Source organism: Panicum virgatum, chromosome 3K (assembly GCF_016808335.1).
Source record: "Panicum virgatum strain AP13 chromosome 3K, P.virgatum_v5, whole genome shotgun sequence".
Classification (NCBI taxonomy): Eukaryota; Viridiplantae; Streptophyta; class Magnoliopsida; order Poales; family Poaceae; genus Panicum; species Panicum virgatum.
The window spans coordinates 48,999,703-49,017,062 of NC_053138.1; the positions used below are offsets into that span (position 1 = coordinate 48,999,703).

The following is a 17,360-nucleotide window of genomic DNA, read 5'->3' on the forward strand; positions in this document are numbered from 1 at the left end:
GATATAATAGGACGACAAGCACCAAGTTCAAAAAAAAAGAGGTGCGTGTGGAAAAATCAAAGAATGAAGACTGGTGTGATAATCAACGGCGTGCTAAGAAAGTGGAATGCAACTTGAGAATATTTTAAAAGGCCTTGGCCTTGCAGATACTTATTAAACCGGACGCAACTTGGAAATCTTTTTTAAATGTCTTGGTTAGCAGTGGACAATGAGCTTGGAAATTCTTTTTGTGAGTTCTAGTTAGCACTTAGCAGTGGTGGTTTCTACTTTCTAGTAGACGAAGCCAACATTGAAGTCTCTGTAAGTTTATTTTCCTACCACCACTAGTTCCCTGATGTCTGATTAACTCACTGCATTTATCCCGCGCCCCATTTTTCCATGGCTCCCCTCATTTGCTTGCTTACTGTCAGTAAAATGAAATGTGCTGGATGCATGAAACTGCCGTAGACGACTGTCAGTATCTGAGAAAAGACATACCTCTAACTGTTGTTAAGACACGCTCAAAGATCCTTGTCTGGGAGACTGACTCTTAGACCCACGATAGAAGGGTCCCTACTCTCGGGACTCTACAATCAGGTGGGCTCTCCTAACCCCGAGTAATAAAGAACTTTAGCACTATTCATGCAAATGTACCCCTGGCTAAAGCCTGCTACACCGCATGACGTGGTGTATGAGTATAGGAGTGAGCCCATGGGGCTCCTCGTGCCCCCAGGGCACCTGTTAGTCTAAAGTCTAAACCTCCAGAGCCTCTCGCGCCCCAGGGCATCTGTCAGAACAATCCCCGGGGTCCCTCGCGTTCTCGGAGCACCAGACAATATGAGCCATCGAGGCCCCTCGTGCCCCGAGACACCGGTCAGTATAAGCCTTCGAGACCCCTAGCGTCCTAGGGCATCTGATAGTATAAGCTCTCATGTTCATGTGAAATTACCATAATACCCCTATAAATGTGCTAGCCATGTGCAGGTTTCAGTGCACATACAAATAAAAAAACCAAACACGTGGCAGCATACAAAAGGCCATCAAAGACCAGTACAGAAACTTCCAGGAACTTTTGGGCGTTTCCAAGAACTCTTTGGCGCTCAGTGTGCCTTGAGATTCAAATTTTAACTCCCCGCCAATGCTCCCACTACAAAAGACTCCACATGCTCGTGAGGCATCCACTTGCTCCAATTGGTCCAAACTCCTCAGCATCAATCGACTCCATCTTCATCAACCTACAATCCAGTACCTCTTCAACCAATGGCCATAGATCTAAATAAAGCACCAGATGAAGGAAGTGGACAGCTCTTACCTGACCTCAATGAAGAACCTCAGAGAGACGAAATCCACCATCTTCATGAAGATCAAGTTCATCTCCAAGAAGGAAATGAAGTCCATCAACTCCAAGGTCAAGTCCAGTATCTCTATGAAGGGGAACACAGCGCTATGCATGCCATAGATCTCAACGTTCCTGCTTGTGAGGGACAGCAACAAGATCCTGATACATGTAATGTCTCTCTTAATTCAATTCTTACAAGTCCTTGCTGTTGGGGACATTCAAGTGCCTACCCTTGTCCCTCCTTGTTGTAGTCCTTGTTGTTGGGGACGATCATCAACAACATGGATATATCAACTTTCACAGTCCAAACGAACACAATGTATTTGACCTCAACTTACTAGCTTCAGATGACCTACAATGTGGAGATATCAATTTTGATGGTCCACATGACTACAATATATTCGAGCACAACTTACAAGCTTCTGATGGCCTACAAGATGGAGATATCATCTTTGATGGTCCACATGATTACGGCGTCTTTGACCTCAACCTACCAGCCTCAGAGCAGCAACAGGAGATGCATCAAATGATCAGTAAGCCTCAAATTAGCATCCCTTTTTACTTAAATTATTCTATGCGTACATTGACTAAACTAGTTTCAGAGCATTTTTCCTAAATGCATTTGGAATTGATATCCTCTTGGTACAAACACTAAACATACTGCATCTATTAATATATGCATATCCAGTAAGCATGGATTTTTCTTTTGCCAACAGTCGTAACACCAAATTCGTACTGCTGCCTAACCTGATTTTTTTTTTGTAGACATGCTCGAGGATATGCTTGATTATGGTGTGTACAATGATGTTGTGGACATAACCTTTGATGAAGAGGAGCTGGAGGACTCCGATATTGAAGTCCATGAACAAGGACACGAAAATAATAAACATTAGTCTAGAAATTTGACAGATGCGCAAAGGCAAGGAATATATGAAGCATTGCTTGAGAAAAGTAATCGTGGAAAATTAAAAAGGAATGCAACAAATATAGTAGCGCAAATGTTCCAAGTCAGTAAATATCAAGTACAACGTGTTTGGCGGAGAGTGAAGCAGTGTCGTGCACAAGGAATACCAATGGATGTTAGATCACGGAGAAAGAATTGTGGCCGCAAAAGGATACAAATTAATCTATCAGATGTTGTTAGAGTTCCCTTGCACAAAAGGAGGACTATACGATCTCTAGCTAAAGCTATTGGTGTAAAGAAGAGCACTTTGCATAGATGGTTCAAGGAAGGCCTACTATGACGCCACTCTAGCACACTAAAGCCTTTGTTGACAGAAGAAAACAAGAAAGATAGGTTACGATGGTGTCTTTCCATGTTAGATCAACGAACACTGCCAAATGACCCCAAGTTCATTGAAATGTACAACATCATCCATATGGACGAGAAATGGTTCAACACAACATGCAAGTACATAAACTATTATATGGCTCCCGACGAGGATGATCCACACAGGACTATGCACAATAAGAATCGCTTTGGCAAAGTTATGTTATTGGCAGTAGTTGGAAGACCAATATATGATGACGCAGGTAACTGTATTTTTGATGGGAAGCTAGGAGTGTGGCCATTTATTATAAAGGTACATACAACATACTGTATGCACATGTTTCACTTTCTTCCATAAATTTTGTGCTACAAATTTTAGGTCCATACTAGATTTCATTTACTACAGGAACCAGCAAAAAGAAGAAGTCGTAATAGAGGAAGGGGGCGGAAGTAACCAAACCTATCACGGTAGATCAGGCTACTATGAGGTCATATCTAATCGATAAAGTCCTAGATGCTATTGTTCAACGGTGGCCTCAGGAACTTAGAGGAAAAACTATTTATATTCAGCAAGATAATGCTCCTTCACATGTGCCAGTAAATGATAAGGAGTTTAGGGCTGCAGTAGCACGGACAGGGCTTGACATACAACTCATCAACCAACCTGCCAATTCCCCAGATTTGAATGTGCTAGACCTAGGATTCTTCAATTCTCTACAATCCCTAACCTATGACAGGATCTCTAGAAACTTGGATGAGTTGATCACGAACGTAGAGAATGAGTTTGAAAAATATGATCCAGACACTTTGAATAGAGTGTTCCTAACACTACAAGTGTGTTTGGTTGAGGTGATGAAAGATGGCGGAGGAAATAGATACAAGATCCCACACATTGATAAAGATCGGCTGGAGGCACTAGGCATGCTGCCAAAAAGCCTTGGTTGTGATATGCAGCTAATTGAGGACGTGTTGGCATCACTACAAAACTAATTATATCATGTGTGCTAATGCTGTAAATATGGCATAAGTCCTTCGTCATGTTAATTATGGGTAGTAGTCCTTCCAATTTGGAAACTGTATAATGTGTGCTCATGCTATAAGTAAAGCATGTGAACGTGGTCATGTTAGTCATGTGTTGTACTGCTGTAAATTAGAAGACTTTATAATGTGTGCTTGTTTATGCTAATCATGTTTGCCGGTGCCACTACTATGAAACCAGAGTTCTGACAAACCGCAATGGAAAATTACCAACTACTAGTAGTTGTAGAAAAATTGTCTAAGAGTTCCTCTGGTCACTTGTATGAAAGACCTAGGAACATTATCACATAACATAAGCAGTCAGTATCACACATGTAAATTAATTATCATCACTTTATCAGTTGATCACGCAAAGCACACTTCAATATTACACTAAAATCAGTTTATTATAGGACCAAAAGGTACTCATGTACCTAAAGTGACAACCTGCGCCTAGTATACAAAATCACTTGAGCTACACAAAGTGATAGCATACACTTCATCATAGCAACGTCAATTCATAATGGCAGCAAAAGCACATCATCTACATGCATCAAGATGATTTACACTTAGCAGCAAATAAACTAGGGGGTGGGGGTGAAGAATAGAGGCACTATAACCTTGTACGTGCGGATGGGGAAAGGACCTCGGTTAGGCGCACAGCTAGCTTTGGGTGCGGATGCCCACAGTGCCTTCCCGGAGCCAGCGACGAGTGCGTGGTCGATGACGCCATTGATGCTTACGCGCACACCATTGCCGCCATCCGGTCCAAGCCACCACGGAAGAGGCCGCATTTGGGTCCGGGAGCAGCCTCGCCGCCGTGCTGCCGCACTACACAGCACGGTGGCTCCCGGACGCCGCGTCGTCCCGTCCGGCCACATCCTGCTCCCGCCGGAGAGCCCCACGGCCGCGTGCAACTTCCTGCTCATGTGTGGAAGCGGGGTGCTCCTGCCAGAGATCCCCATGGCTGCTCGAGGACCTGGAGGCCTGCGCGGCTCGCCGCCTGGACCAGGCCACCGTGGGCGCCAAGGCCAAGGCCGGCGGCGGCGCGGAACAGATGAGGATGGGTGGGTGGGGAATGGAGGAGGATGGGTGCGGAATGGATGAGAATGGGTGGGGTGGGGAACGGATGAAACGAGTGGACGAGAGCAATTGAACCACGGGTCTTTTTTTTTCTCGCGAATAAAAAAATCTTGAAATGCGTCCGCCAGCTGCCCATGCGTACGTCAGTTGAGGCACAGGCCTAGGTGACCGGTTAATATGAGAAAAATTTTAAACTCTAAATGTCCACTTAATCTTGGATGGAGGGAGTAGCGGTATAAGACCCTGGGGCCCTTCGTGCCCTAGGACATCGAAGGCAGTACAACATCAGAATATGGGCCCCACATCTTGGTGCCCTAAAGATTGTCCCAATGCGATGACTTATAGGATAAGTCTCGAATACATCGCATTAGTTGCACGATGGACGACGTCATAGGGCTAATATAGCGTGCAGGCATGCAATGTAACTTGCAGGGCACTTGAGGCCGCTAAACAGTGCATGCACCGGTCTAGTAAACACGGAAACACGCACATGTTGTACCTAAAAATATGATGAGATACAAGGGGCAGTACCAACAGCCAATTACCTACGGAGAACAATATTGCGCCACAAAGGCCGATGTCGTAGGTTATAATGCCTACCCAGGTAGACGGTATAGCAGTGTGACAATGTCTTACCAAAAGATAACCTTAGTAGCACCCGCATTTAATGTGATATTACGAGCACGCCTCCACCCTGACACGCGCACAACGGGCAGGTGTACCCAGAGCCATTGCGCTCACATAGTTTAGAGTATACCGCTACATCCTAGCAGAAGATCTCACTTGTTCGAGGATTAGGAGAATCCTTGGCGCCAGCATAGGATAGTACAAAGGATTGTGTTGTAATAAGGGGTACTAGGAGCCAATAATGCACCAAGGGCAAAACAACATGATTACATCGGTGCACGCTTACAACGAGAGATGTGACACAACCCACTGAAAAGACGTGGGCAGTTGGCTCTATGGCCACAAGAGAAATATACATGTAATAGTACCACTCCTTTAGACTATAAAAAGAGGTGGTAGAGCAGCATCTAATTTAGGTTCACAAGGTCAAAAAACATCCAATACCCACTAAAATCCGAAGCAAGACCCACCAAACCCAAACCAAGGGACTTGAAAGCAATCCATCCAAGGTGGCAATAGCAAGAGTTAGTCTAGCCTATCTTACTCTACTCCTCTCTGAGGAGTTGTCCCTCTAGCTTAAAGCATGTAATCTTGTACATCATCTACGTCCAATAATCCATGATCAACAAGAGGACGTAGGGTAGTATTACGAATACTGCGGTCCAAACCTCTATAAAAATCATTATGTATTAGGATGTCATGACCTCGTAGGCATACTCTATTGTGCCATGATTCACTCCTCGCTCCCCTAGCAATCCTTAGATACCTTGGGTACCCTAGTGTATTTGCTACGATATTTAGTGTTGACCGTTGGGACATTTGACACATGTAGTAGTATTCTACATACATGGCATCTTCTGCCTTCCCGTCACTCGAAGTGGAGTTTTCAGCCACCGACTCTAGTGACTCAAATAGAAAGTCCCAACATTGACGACGTTGAAATACAGCTCAACCTTGTCCACCATTGCATCGTGTAGGGACAGAGATTGCTGCCAGGCAAGACCTACAACTCATCCAACTATGTTCCAGGACATAAAGAGAAAGATTCCTGAACGTGGCAAGCCCTCCTAGTAGTTCCCAACTCACCACATCCACCAATGCCTGCATTTTTGTGCTGGTCATATGGTAGGCGCACTCGATGCTATTGAGGCACTCCTCCGAAGTCCCCCATCATGGGAGGTAGGTGAGGCTGTTGTTGAGCAAAGGTGACATGATATCGCCTAGGTCATAGCTCTGACCAAGATCGGCCCAGGTTCTCTGTGTTCGGGGCAGCCAAGAACCAAAAGGGCAGCACATGTAACACCTTAGTTTTGGCTTCAGTAAAATTCTTTCAAATGAAACTAAGATGCTAGGGTCTTGTATGCTTTAGTGCAGGGAACATGGTTTATGAATTCTTACAATCATTTAGTTAAAATGAACCATAGGAAAAATCATATTTGATGCATTCATACCGCTTTTGCATAGTGTTTTAGTTGAGAAAATATTTGCAAATGCGTCTCGTATCGTCTATCTTACTCTAGGGATTTTTCCCAATCCTTCCGGAGGTGTTTTCCTTTTTCCCCAAGTCAAGATCTTCATGTTCGAAGTTCATCTCAATCTTTCCTTGCTTTCTAACCATTTTATTTGAGCTAATTGGGTCCCAAAACCTTCCCATCAATTTTTCCGAATTTGTCGAAGCTTCTAGAGTATTTTTTTTGAGAACTAAAACAATTTCTCAAAATTATTTTAACCACGAAAAGTAATATAAAACTAGAAAATCCAAAACTTAACCAAACTCTAGGTGAAGCTTATATATATGGTAAATCCACACGCGCAGGCGCATGCATGCAGATCCTATTTTTATGGTAGATCCGATAATTATGGCAGATTGTGAGAGTTTCCATTGCATGTGCGCAAATTTTGGATGACATTTTCATTTCCACTGCATGCGCGCAAAAATTGGATGGCTCCATAAATATAGGATCGCTCCAACAGCCATGCAGCTAGGCTCGTTAAACCAGTTTATGATATATACTGATACTAGTTATGCTACACAGTGTAGGTATTTATGTAATTTGGTACACTACGTAAAAATCTGTTTCCTGCTGCATGCGCACAAATTTAGGATGACAGGAATGTGCGATGAAAGGAAATGGATTGGCATGCATGGAAACAAAAAAAATCTTATTTAAATGTCGTCGTAGCCCGCGCCTCGTGCGACCGCCGTCGCCGTCGGAGATGGCCGCACCTCGCGCGTCCGCCGGAGGGGACCATCGCCGTCGTGCGCGCATGGGGAGCCGCCGCCGCCGCGCGAGCCTCTGGCCTCTCGCGCCTCCCCAGGCCACGGCCGGCGCTCGCGCCTCCGGAGCCGCCGTCGCCGCTCGTGCCTTGGGGAACCGCCACCGCCGCGCGAGGTGGGCGCCGTCGCTCGTGCGTCAGGATGGGGGCGTCAAAAAATGAACCCTAGCGGCCTGGGACTCCTTTTATAGACGCCAAGACCTGGTGCGGCTGAACCGGATGGCCCCGTCTGGCCAGGGCTTCCTCTAGTTATTGGAAGCCCAGCGCTTAACGAGCCCATTCCAAATCCGCCACCCGTTTCCTCGGGAGCTAACCCTAGCAGTTGCAAACGACCAAAAGAGCTGCCCCTCTTCTCCAACTCTGGTGAGGAACTGTTCTACATCTGCCAATATTTAGTTCCATTGGAAGGTATCTTTGCGTTCTACTATTCCAGAGCTTCATGGCGGTGGTCTTAGATTTTCAATCCAATCTCTGGATCGTCCTAAATCTAACCCGCAAGTTGTCCTTTTCCTTTCATGGAGATTCTCAAAATTCGTACCCTATATACATGCGCAGTTCTCTGGCCAGTATGTTGCCGCCACCTAGCCATAGATATTGTTCACGGGCGCGTCAGCCGTGAACCCCAACTCCACACACACCACCATTTTTTCCCGCCACGCGCCCACGCCATTTCCACCGCTCGACCTCGGCGTCGATTTCTCGCTCCGTGCCCACACTGTTTCCCCAATCCCCACACAAAATGCCATGCACCCCCACAATTTCCTTTCCTTGCCTGCTATTGTGCACCATCTAACTGTGGACCCCGCACGGACCCCGACACCAGACTGGCATTGTTCATCCACCACGTGGAGCAGGCACACCCCTCCACATACCAGCCCACACAGATCCATCTGCACCCGATCTCATCACCACGGATCAGATCTCCTGCACGTAGATCTATGTAACCTATCTTGTGGCTCACCACCAAACCTTCATATCTTCTTCGTTCAAACTTTGTTTTCAATGGTTCTTGTGCCCATGATCTCGTAGCGAAGTGTAAATTATTTTAAAATCCTTTTGAACTTTTGTCTTTATGTTTGATGTATTGTTTTGTCCATAGTCACAAGAAACGGTACAGTGGTAGCGACCCTCGACCCAGAAACATCGTCCCCGACCTAGGTACGCAGCGTCATTTTTGTTCCCACTATGTAAAAAACTCTCATATGTAGCATACCCCGTTCCTCGACCCTATCGATCAGGGAACTTTGTGACTATGGTTTTGTCTCCTCTTATGTTTATTGACTATGTATGTGTAACATTTAGGCGAGGAGACATTTGTGTCGGACAAGGAGCGAGTTTGGGAAGGACAAAAACTAAGTTTTGAGGAGCAAGACAAGTGACATTCGTGTTGTCCTATTAATTTAATATCACTATTGCATTGCATGAATTTACTTTGCAGCTATTAAGGATGTCTAGTCATGCTTTATCCTCATATGAAACCTTGGTTAGATAGGTCAGTATTTTGCTAGTGTTCTACCCTTAATAATATAATGGTGATGGTTCCTATATGCAACAATGGTAATTAAAACTTGCTTTTTTAGCAACGGGCATCAAGTCGACAGATGTGGAAGAGTTGCAAGTCATGTCGAAAATCAAATGGATAATAGTGTGGTCACAAACAAGGACAGAAAAGAAAGAAAAATACAGCCTGAAATTATTCCATCCACACATAGCAGTAGACAAGGAACTTGGAAAAGTCATGGTTGCTTCTCACTGGAAACTTCTAGCAGATGAAGCCAATATATGAGTCGTTGTCAGTTTATTTTCTTGCCACGCTAATCTGTTGACCGATGACTGATCAATTTACTAGCATTTTCTCCAATTTTTCACTTTTCCATGCCCCCCTTCCCCCTAATTGCTTGATGCCGTGCAAATTTGGTTCAACCAACTACTGTCAGAGCAGTGAAAAGGACTGCGTTTAATACACAAAATTGCAACTGAAGAAAAGGAACATGCCTGTTCGTATAAAATGGATCAGACATACGCCAAATAATATCGGTTATTAAGCGTGTAGATGGATTCAGAAAACGTATGTTGTGGCAAGGAGGCCATAACAGCAAAAAATACCACCTAGTGGATTGGGATACTATGTGCATTCCAAAAGATCAAGGGGGATTGGGTGTTTTAGATCTGAATTCTATGAATAAGTGTTTGTTATCCAAATGGATTTGGAAAATCGAGAATTCGGATGGTTTGTGGCAGAAAATTCTTAAAGAAAAGTACATTAAGGGAAAGCCCCTTATCTCAATAAGAAAGAAACAGAGTGATTCGCATTTTTGGAAAGGAATTTTGAATGTTAAGGACATGTTCTACAAATTTTGTAGAAAAAAAGTTGGAAATGGCTCATCAACTAGCTTCTGGGAGAACATGTGGTGTGGAGATTTTACTCTAGCTGATAAGTTCCCAAGGCTGTTTAATCTTGCTCTGAATAAAGAGATATCAGTGGACAAAGTGTTATCTTCTGATTTTAATGCTCTATCCTTTAGAAGAAGAATTGTGGGTGACCTGGGAAACATGTTTGAGGCTCTCAAGTCTTTGTGTTGCCAGACCACGCTTACGGTCGATGATGACAGAGTCCACTGGACTTGAGGCAAAAAAGGTTTCACTGTTAACTCTTTGTATAAGATGAATAGAAGCAACTCGATGTTAGTTCCTTATAGGTTCTTGTGGAAAATCAGGCTCCCAAACAAAATCAAAGTGTTCCTGTGGCTAGTGCTAAAAATAGAATTCTCACTAAAGAAAAATTATGCAAAAGAAGATGGCAGGGTTTGTCCAGTTGTGAGTTTTGTGGCCTTTTTGAATCTACTGACCACTTATTTTTTAAGTGTTCGGTGGCCAGGTACATTTGGAGAGTGGTCCAAATAGCTCTTAATCTGCATACCATTCCGACTAGCACTGATGATTTGTTTGGCCCTTGGATCCATAGCTTTAGCAAGATTGATAGAAATGTGGTTATGTTTGGATGTGGTGCAGTTTTGTGGTCTATTTGGAGGACAAGAAATGATAAAGTTTTCAATGGTAAAATGCTTGCTGACCCCTCTAACGCAGTTTTTTTGTGTTGTTTCTGGTTGGATACCTGGGCTATACTGCAGAAAAAGAAGGAAAAAAGAATAGTGGAGCTAGGAAGCTTGCGAATCCGAAAGACGGCAAATGATGCGTTTTGTCGGGCGTTTGGCTGGTCGCCGGTTGACAGGAGAATCACTGGCGCTTTGCTTCCGTGAAAAAGCTTTGTCTTTTGCTGATCGTTTAGCTCTTCAGCTTTGCTAGTCTTGTTCTTTAATTCTGGTACTTGTTCCGCCTCAAGATGTGTTAAGACGATGATGTTGGCTGTGTGTGGATGTCGTTCGGTCGCATTATGCCGTGGGCTTAATGTGTGGCCGTTTCTAGAATCTCTGTAAGAATTCTGGTTCTATTTCGTAATGAAATAGGGGGTGTTCCCCATCGTCAAAAAAAATACGCCAAATAATATCATAATGCCATCTAACTAAAATAAGATCATAGTGTTCATTATTTGTGTTTTACTGTTCCTCGTAGGATAGTTCGATCATAGCACAGTGCCTCTTGTTGCAATGCATACGCATCCACACATCATACTCTGCTCCTGCGGCAGTCGGAATGGAACAAGTTGTGGACTGCGAGGTGGGGAGCAAATCGACCGTACCTCGACTCCTCGAGAGCTACTGCAATGGTGGAGGCGCGTCGGCCATCCTCCCCTGTGGTTCGCGCCCCGCCTCTCACCGCGTCCCGCTCCATCCCCGCTCCCTGCCTCCCTGGTCACCTCATCGTCCGTGTGGACTGTGGAGTTAGCCAGCTGGGCCGGGCCGGGCCGGGCCGGGCCCAAAGTCCTCATTGTTTTGTCTTGGCCAACGTGTTGCTTTTTTTTGTATTTTTCCTTCTCAACAGAGCTTCTCCATTTATCAAAACAAAGACGACTTACAAATAGAAGCATACTACCCACGTTGTTGTGGGAATCGCAAATAAATTTTAGTGAGTAGGGTGGTACGATGATGTAAACTAATAAATGCATGCTAGTGGATGATGTGGCTTAGATACTTTGTATGAATAGATAGATGCTATAATTGGACGGCAGCAATCTTGTCGACAAAGCAGATTACGTTTTATAATATAAACAACGATATGATAGACATAGTGCTTCCCGATTGCAAGATCAAGAGAACATGGACTCTTGTAGGGCTGGGCATTCGATCTATTTGGTCTATACGGTTCGGTCTTTTCGGGTTCTAGAAATTTCGGGCCTCAAAAAGTATAGACCGTAATAATAGACAGAACTATAGGAACCGAACCCAAATAGACCGAAGACCGAAAATAACAGATGCTCTTGCCATTTATTTTAGCATGTTTTTTTGCCATACATACCTACTTATGGCGATTTGCTGGATAAAAAAAAGAAAAGAAAACTAAGCCCACGACATCACAATTCTGGAAGAAGCGGAGCATGGGCCAAGCTTCAACGTTTGGCCGATGTGTTGTTAAAAGTAGAAATCGTGTTGGGCTAGGTAATAAAGTTCTATTGCGGGTTAATAGGTCTTTTCGGGTTATGTGGGTCAGAAACCGAACCCGAACCCGATATCCGAACTAGCACAGGTTGTGAACCGAACCCGAAAGCCGATACCCGAATAGACCGCAAATTCGGTCTAATCGGGTACGGGTCAGTTCAGTCTTCGGGTTGCGGGTTTAAAGTGCCCAGCCCTAGACTCTTGATATGTAATTTTGCGACATTAATGCTATGTCTTTTGCTCCTTATATTTCTCGACACTAGTGTTTCCAAAAATGCCTTAGGCCCTGTTTGATTTCCCGGACTAAATTTTAGTCTCTGTCCAATCAGATATTCAAACATAGTCTAATTACAAAACTAATTACACTGATGAGAACTAAACAATAAAACAAACCTATTAAACCTAATTAATTCATGATTCGCTCATGTGATGCTACAGTAACTAATTATGGTTTAGTTAGGTTTAATAATTTTATCTCGTCATTTTGTCTTTAGCTGTGTAATTAGTTTTATAATTAGACTACATTTTATACTCGTAGTAGGTATTCAAACATTCACACATCTGATGTGACACGAGCTAAACTTTAGTCCCTAAAACCAAACACTTCCTTAATGTTGTGCTAAACATTGACTTTTGTATCAACAGAACATAGATTTTTTAAAGTGTTAAATGCATGGTAGGCTCTTGAACTTTTTTTTTTTGAGGTACCACTTAGACTTAGGTCCATAACAGTTCACGAGCTAGCTTTTGGTGTATGTGGCGTCAACAGTGTGACACTGACTGTGCCGCTGCGCACGTGAGAAGCTTGTGAGGTGGTTTGGACCATGAAAATAAACAGCCAGATCCTCTTCTTCCTCATTCCTAGCTCCACAATAGGAGATGGATGCACGGATGGTGAGAGGAGGCGGTGTCACGCATGGTCATGTGTTGATGGAGCCCAATGATCCAAAGATGCATTTTCAGAGTCAGTCGACCTAAGTGGTACACTTAAACAACATTAGGTGCTAGAAATACATTTTATACACAACCAAGAACATTTCATTTCCTGACATGTATTCATCAATTTCCTTGTCCATTCATGGTTACACATGATTTAGAATTTAGGACACATGCAGCTACGGCGCTGCTAATAGACCTTCCTTTTCCTTCTGAATCCATTCAACGATCGAGCCTCGCAGCTGGACGGGCGCGTGTGCAACCCACAGGTTGAGGAACCGATAGACCACATCTGTCTGCCTCCCTATCCCACGATCATGCTCTTGCACCATCTTCCCTTTCCTAGCTCTCTGAAATGCTCGCGCGCTTGTTCTCAGTGTTCTGATGCTTGCCTTCTCAACCTGAATGTATGCAGCACCATGCGCAGACTTCCAGAGCATCTGGTAGACTGTCGCTTTGGCGTTCTGGCGGAAGTAACCTACCGCCTTGGGTAGCATGATCTCTTCTAGCTCTTCCAAGGTAATATTTCTATGCAAGAAATGCTGCTCTTCACCCTCGACCGCTGCTATCGCAGAGCTTGAATCTGCAGGCAGCGTGTCTTGCAATGAGCTGTGGGGTGTGAAGGCAATTCCAACTTTCAGATACGTTGAGTTATTCTTCAGAGAAGTGCATCCAGATTCAGACAACGAGGTCCAATGCTTGTTGTATCCGGAAAGCGAGACCTGTCCCTGCAGAAACACATCAATGACTGGTTCCAGACAAACATCTAGCGACCCTGATGTGTACAGCTTGCTACTACGACAGAGCTTGTGCTGGTCGTGCTGCTTGCAGCACAATGGGTTCGGGCGAAACCATAGGCTACTGAAGCGATGGAGATTGTTCCAGTGTTTTATCTGCCATGAATCAATGCATGGCACCCATGACAGGTCCTGGGTTGGCAGTTGAGTGAGCTCTCTCTCGATGGTCTCAACTACGGATTTGAAATTCGGTGTAAACAGCTGCAGGCACTTGATTATGATCCCAACTATGTCCGTGCTTTCTGAAAGCTGCAGCATCACGATAAGCACGAAGTCATCCTCCGGTGCGTTGCTGTCCTTGTGAAGAAACAGCAACCGACCTTCAACTCCGTGCTCCGTTGTCGTGACTGGTGCCAAGCATAGTAGAAACAAAGAGCCGCCAACGCCATGCCCGCGAGCAACCTTGTGCTGCAGTTTCTTGCCTGCGAGAAGGTGCTTGATGAGGGAGTTGAAGGCCATGCGTTGCTGGGGCGTGCCTCCAAACCTAACAAACCGAACAAACTCACTGGCGCCATCTGCAAACCACTCGAACCTTTGAACAGCGGACCTACTCAGCTCATTGCCGTCGCGGCGGAAAGAAGACAGGACAAATGACTTGGCAGCATGTGCTATCCTCTTGGGAAAGGCGGAATTTCTCACCTCCTGTTCCGTCTCTTCTTCTTCTCGGATTCTACGCTTGCATTCGCGGAGCGTGTCGTCGCACTCCTGAGCAGCGCGCTTCAGCTTCCTGCGCCAATGCAGCAAGGATGTGTCTGTGATCTGCCACTTCTCTGACGTCTCAAGAGCAGCCTCCAGCCTGATTTGCGCCATCTCTAACCTCTCAAGGTTTCTGCTTGCATTTGACTCCGCGTACCTCTGAACCAGACCAGATAGGATCTGGCCAACTGCCTCCTGGACAACCACGGAACCGACCGTCTCCGCCATTAGGCAGATCCCTTGCCTGTTCAGGAAAGTCAGTACACATGAGAAGGGACTAGGACTAGCTAGCTGTGTGAACTTCAGTTCAGAATAAAGATTTAGCTTAATGGCGGTAAGAACCTACCTCTGAGGCTCTGACTGGTTGAAATGCATGGATATGGTGGACAGCTATCCTGTGTGTATGTATATTATATATATAGATATATATCTTGAGGGTAAAACCATGCATGCTACGTGACCCAAGATGAGAACTTCAAGAGGAGACAGTGATGCGCAGGACTTTTTGAAAGGGAAAAGAGGTAGACAAGTCTCACAGTGAGGCCTATGTAGTGGATATTTGGCCACCACAAGAGTTTTTCTCTCTTTTTTTTTTGTGTGTGTGTGTGTGAAGAAGGCTTATTTGACTCAAGTCTCCACTTTGTTACATGTTTAGGTCAATAGGCATTAGGTAGAGAAGAGACTGAAGGCGTGCATTTAAGTTTTGTTAAAAATCAAACGGACAGCTTAAAATCAAGGATCATTAAGTCAAAGCTGAGAGTGCCCACTCGATTTGACGCGTGGAAAACCAAATGGAGATTTGTGTGGTACCTAACAACGAAAAGGAAAGGAAGTGAGACACATATTCAAATATACTTACAATGGACAACTTCAAAATCAGAGCATATTTCACTCAAGTCAGCGAAAGAGAGTCTTCGCTTCATTACATGTTTGAATTAATATGCCAAGAGGCATTATTAAGCTGAGAGGAGTGGATGTAACGACCCAAGTCATGTGTGAAACCAAATGGAGATTTAATTTGTGTGATAATAATAACTAACAATGACATGAAAAGGAAAAGAAAACCATTCACACAGCAGCAAACAATGAAACAGCAAAAGTCAACGTATACGTCTTTGTATATTTATTTTCATCTCAACCTAGTCTGACCGACATCAGATGAACTCACTGTCATTTTTCTTGAGCCTCATCTTTTTTCTATGTTCCCACTTAATTGCTTGATGCCATGTGAGTTGTTTCAATGAGTCATAATGGCAACATCCAACTGAAAGAAGGATTGGTTCCACACTACAGTATTACGATTGTCCACCATATTAGGAGCCATTATTACCTGTGCACAGGACAACTCCATGAGCCTGGTGTCGCGCTTCATCTGGAGCAGCCACGCTCCACCCAGGGTGAAGTTCTTCACCTGGCTCACATCCCACGACCGCCTTCAGAGCCGGGCCAACCTCCACAAAAAGAAGATTGTTCCAGATGCTACCTGTGAGGTTTGCTCCCACTGCGACGAAACTGCATCCCACATGGCCTTGCTCAGGCTTGGTGTAGTAATTTCTCCCTCGCCATTTCCCACTTGTAATTCCGTATGTATCCCCCTCTTGGGGCTTTTTCAACACCTGTGGCTGCAATATATCAGGTGGGGGAACTCTCCCCCCCTCGAAAAATCAAAAAAAAAAAACCTGTGCATTACCTCCTCTCACAAGCTAGCTAGCTCAGTCACACATTGCAACACAAACAATATTTAGAGACATCCCACTTTCTGTTGTGATTTTTCGCCACTCATGGAGTATTGAAAAATATGTCTAAGAGATAATCATGATATATGAGAATGCTAATGAGCTTTTAGTATAAAAGCCCTTTTGCAATTGTCTATATACGAAGAGGCTAGCGTGCTTGAGAGATCATCTTAGCCGCAACCGTTGCCTCTCTCCCTAGGGTTTGGGGCGCTCAAGACACAATCACCATTCTCTCGTTGTGTGCGCGGTGCTAGCATTTCGGCATCACAATGTTTTATCACTGCACGTGTGGATACCATGGAGACACTGTTGTTGTTGTTGTTGTGGTGTTATTGCTGTTGTGGTTCCAACGCGGTCGGTATCAGTCGATCGCAGGTCCACCGTCTTCCATTGGAGCTAGACCGGTTGGTACCGACCGACACGTAAGCCGCGTATGTGGTCCGTGCCTGCCACCATCGAAATTAGCCTAATTGTTGTGGCTACCTCTGACCCTAAACCCTAAACAAGTGAATTTTTGCCAGCATTCCTAACAAGCCATGCATATGGGTCTTAGACTGTCTCCAGCAACTCGCGGTTGTACATATGCAAAAGAGTACTAAACTAGTACTGTGCGTTGCACATATTAGTAGCCATTTTGAGCAGCTCGCGCATACGGACGTGCATCTGCTCCACATCGTGAGGCGCACGAATATCGAAGATACTACGAGTATGATAGCAAAAGTAATTGTATGGCTGAGGAACAGGAGCATGCACAATGAGTTGTAGCTCGCGAATAAACGTGACACAGGGTGGAAGCCGTGTATTTTGCGTGACCGCGTGCACAAACTGCTGGACGCGTGAATAATACGATTTTGTTACGTATTTTGCGCATCCGAGACCATATGCGCAAGCTGCTGGAGGTAGTCTTATATGTATCTGTTGTCGTTATTTTCACGAGATGGGCAAAGAAATCGTTGTACTAGTTTTTTTCTATATGGTACTGATGTTTAGATACTTAATTGTGAATTAGTATACGTCAGAAATTTGGAGTGTCACTGATAGGAATAA

At 44.6% G+C, this 17,360-nt stretch overlaps 2 protein-coding genes across 5 annotated transcripts; both read right to left on the bottom strand.

Moving 5' to 3' along the window:
• Positions 1-860: 860 nt before the first annotated feature.
• LOC120699437 lies at positions 861-4,531 on the bottom strand. Of its 4 annotated transcripts, XR_005685431.1 has the most exons (5): positions 2,139-4,531; positions 1,735-1,808; positions 1,549-1,670; positions 1,292-1,477; positions 861-1,214 (listed from the first exon to the last, which is right to left on the bottom strand). XR_005685431.1 is itself a non-coding variant. In XM_039983431.1 (3 exons), the coding sequence occupies exons 1-3, from the start codon at positions 1,599-1,601 to the stop codon at positions 1,127-1,129; spliced, it is 327 nt and encodes a 108-aa protein (XP_039839365.1). In that variant the 5' UTR covers positions 1,602-2,132; the 3' UTR covers positions 964-1,126. The 4 variants fall into 4 exon arrangements, 1 of the variants encoding a protein (XP_039839365.1); XR_005685430.1 differs by having other exon boundaries at positions 1,735-4,531; XR_005685432.1 differs by having other exon boundaries at positions 958-1,214; positions 1,292-1,403; positions 1,515-1,670; positions 1,735-4,531.
• Positions 4,532-13,168: 8,637 nt separating this feature from the next.
• Positions 13,169-15,097, bottom strand: LOC120699438. Its single transcript, XM_039983433.1, has 2 exons — positions 14,924-15,097; positions 13,169-14,821 (listed from the first exon to the last, which is right to left on the bottom strand). Exons 1-2 carry the CDS (start codon positions 14,950-14,952, stop codon positions 13,264-13,266), a joined length of 1,587 nt encoding a protein of 528 aa, XP_039839367.1. The 5' UTR covers positions 14,953-15,097; the 3' UTR covers positions 13,169-13,263.
• Positions 15,098-17,360: the final 2,263 nt, after the last annotated feature.